The sequence below is a fragment of the Batrachochytrium dendrobatidis genome (genome assembly GCF_000203795.2).
Source record: "Batrachochytrium dendrobatidis JAM81 unplaced genomic scaffold BATDEscaffold_111, whole genome shotgun sequence".
NCBI lineage: Eukaryota > Fungi > Chytridiomycota > Chytridiomycetes > Rhizophydiales > Batrachochytrium > Batrachochytrium dendrobatidis.
Window position 1 is genome coordinate 1 of NW_006281167.1, and position 1842 is coordinate 1842.

The window sequence follows — 1842 nt, forward strand, 5'->3', positions numbered from 1 at the left end:
GTCTTTCCCGCCATGCTTTCTTTTGGATTGCATTCTCATGCATGTTCCTGTGGCAAGTGTTCCCCTCCTTCTTTGCCCCTGCTCTGCAAGCTCTTTCCTTGCTGTGCATGATGTCCAACAACCGCGATGCTCGCATTTTTGGATCTGCTACTCCCAATACTGGCTTCGGTATTCTCTCCTTTACTCTTGACTGGTCCAACTTTGGCACCTACTTCATGCCCTTGTCGACTCCATGGTGGGTGTCGGCCAATTTCTTTGTTGCCAACGCCTTTATTTTGTGGATCGTGGTTCCCATCGTCTATTACAAAAATGCATTCCATAACCCCACAATCAAGGGTGCGTACGTCTTTCAAGATGGTAGCGATTTCCCCCGAATTAACTCTCCATCTCTATACGACAGAACTGGCTCCAGGGTTAATCCCACCAAGTTTTATAACCAGGGAATTTATGATCTCAATACCACTGCTTATGAAACTTATGCTCCCATCTATCTTACTGAAAATTTTGCGGTTACCTACGGTACTTCGTTTTTTGCCCTTACTGCTGGTATCATGCACGTCGGACTCTGGTACCACAAGGACATTGTACGTCAAACCAAAGAGATGCTTGCTCAGGTCGGCGAGGAAACTCCTGATATTCACAACGAACTCATGAAGGCTTATCCAGATATTCCCGAGTACATGTATCTTGGCTGGTTTGCTTTTTGGATGGCTATTCAGTTTATGGTTGGATACCTTACTCCCTTCAAACTCTCATGGTGGGGTACCATCCTGGGTTTCATTATTGGTATTGTTTTCCTTGTCCCATATGGAATTATCCAAGGCTCCACTGGACAGCAGCTTGGTCTTAACATTTTGACTGAATTACTCATGGGTTTGATGATTCCTGGCCAAACCATTCAGGTCATGACATTCAAATCGTATGGTTACAACATCATGATTCAGGCTCTTGCGCTTTCTTCTGACTTGAAGATTGGCCATTATTTGCACATCAATCCCATCCACATGGTCTTTTCTCAGTTGTTTGGTACCATCATTGGTGCAGCCTGCAACACTGCCTCTGTCTGGATTGCCATTTCTTATTTCCCTCTCGATACTCCTGACTGGACTTATCCTGGCCACACCACTTTCTACAGCGCCGGTGCTATTTGGGGTGCTATTGGTCCAGCACGTTTCTTTGGTCCATCTTCGCCATATTATGCTCTGAACTTGGGTTATCTGTTTGGTTTGATTTTACCCGTTCTCCCCTTTCTCGGTAACAAGTTTTATCCCCACCCATACTGGCGCTTCATTCATTTCCCCATCATGACCAATATCTTTTACACTGGTGGTATCATCTCCGCCGTATCCTCATTCATTATTGTTGCATTCATTTTCCAGTACGTCATCTTCACATATGCTCACGGCTGGTGGGAGAAATACAACTACGTTCTCTCTGCTGCCTTTGATGCTGGCTCGGGTATAGCTGTTCTTATTACTACTCTTGTTGGCTTTAAGATTGTTATTCCTCCTTCGGCCGTCAACCCAGCCATGTATGATTTCTATTGCACTGGCACCAACTGGGATGATGCGCAATTCCAATAAGCTTCGAAATATATTTGTACACCAATAGCACCTTGTTTTATCTTGCCTTGTGTAGTTCTCAACCACATTTTAAAATAAATACTAAAATTTATATTGAAATAAAATCTCTTGATTATAAACTACAGCCATGTCCATGTAACATGGAATACTTGCATTCATCTTGTAGTAATTGCATTTTACTTTCAAATAAACAGTCGTCAAATGTTCATTATGCTTTACTACGCTTTACTATGCTTACTACCAAAAACCGACTGCTTGT

The 1842-nt window shown here is 43.1% G+C and overlaps 1 protein-coding gene across 1 annotated transcript; it reads left to right on the forward strand.

The window, feature by feature from the left end:
- On the forward strand, positions 1 to 1454 carry BATDEDRAFT_3291 (uncharacterized protein; the record flags this gene model as incomplete). The annotated part of the gene is made up of 1 exon (XM_006683362.1): positions 1 to 1454. A coding segment is annotated over one exon (1454 nt), but the record flags the coding sequence as incomplete, so codon positions are not given.
- Between the last annotated feature and the right edge of the window lie 388 nt (positions 1455 to 1842).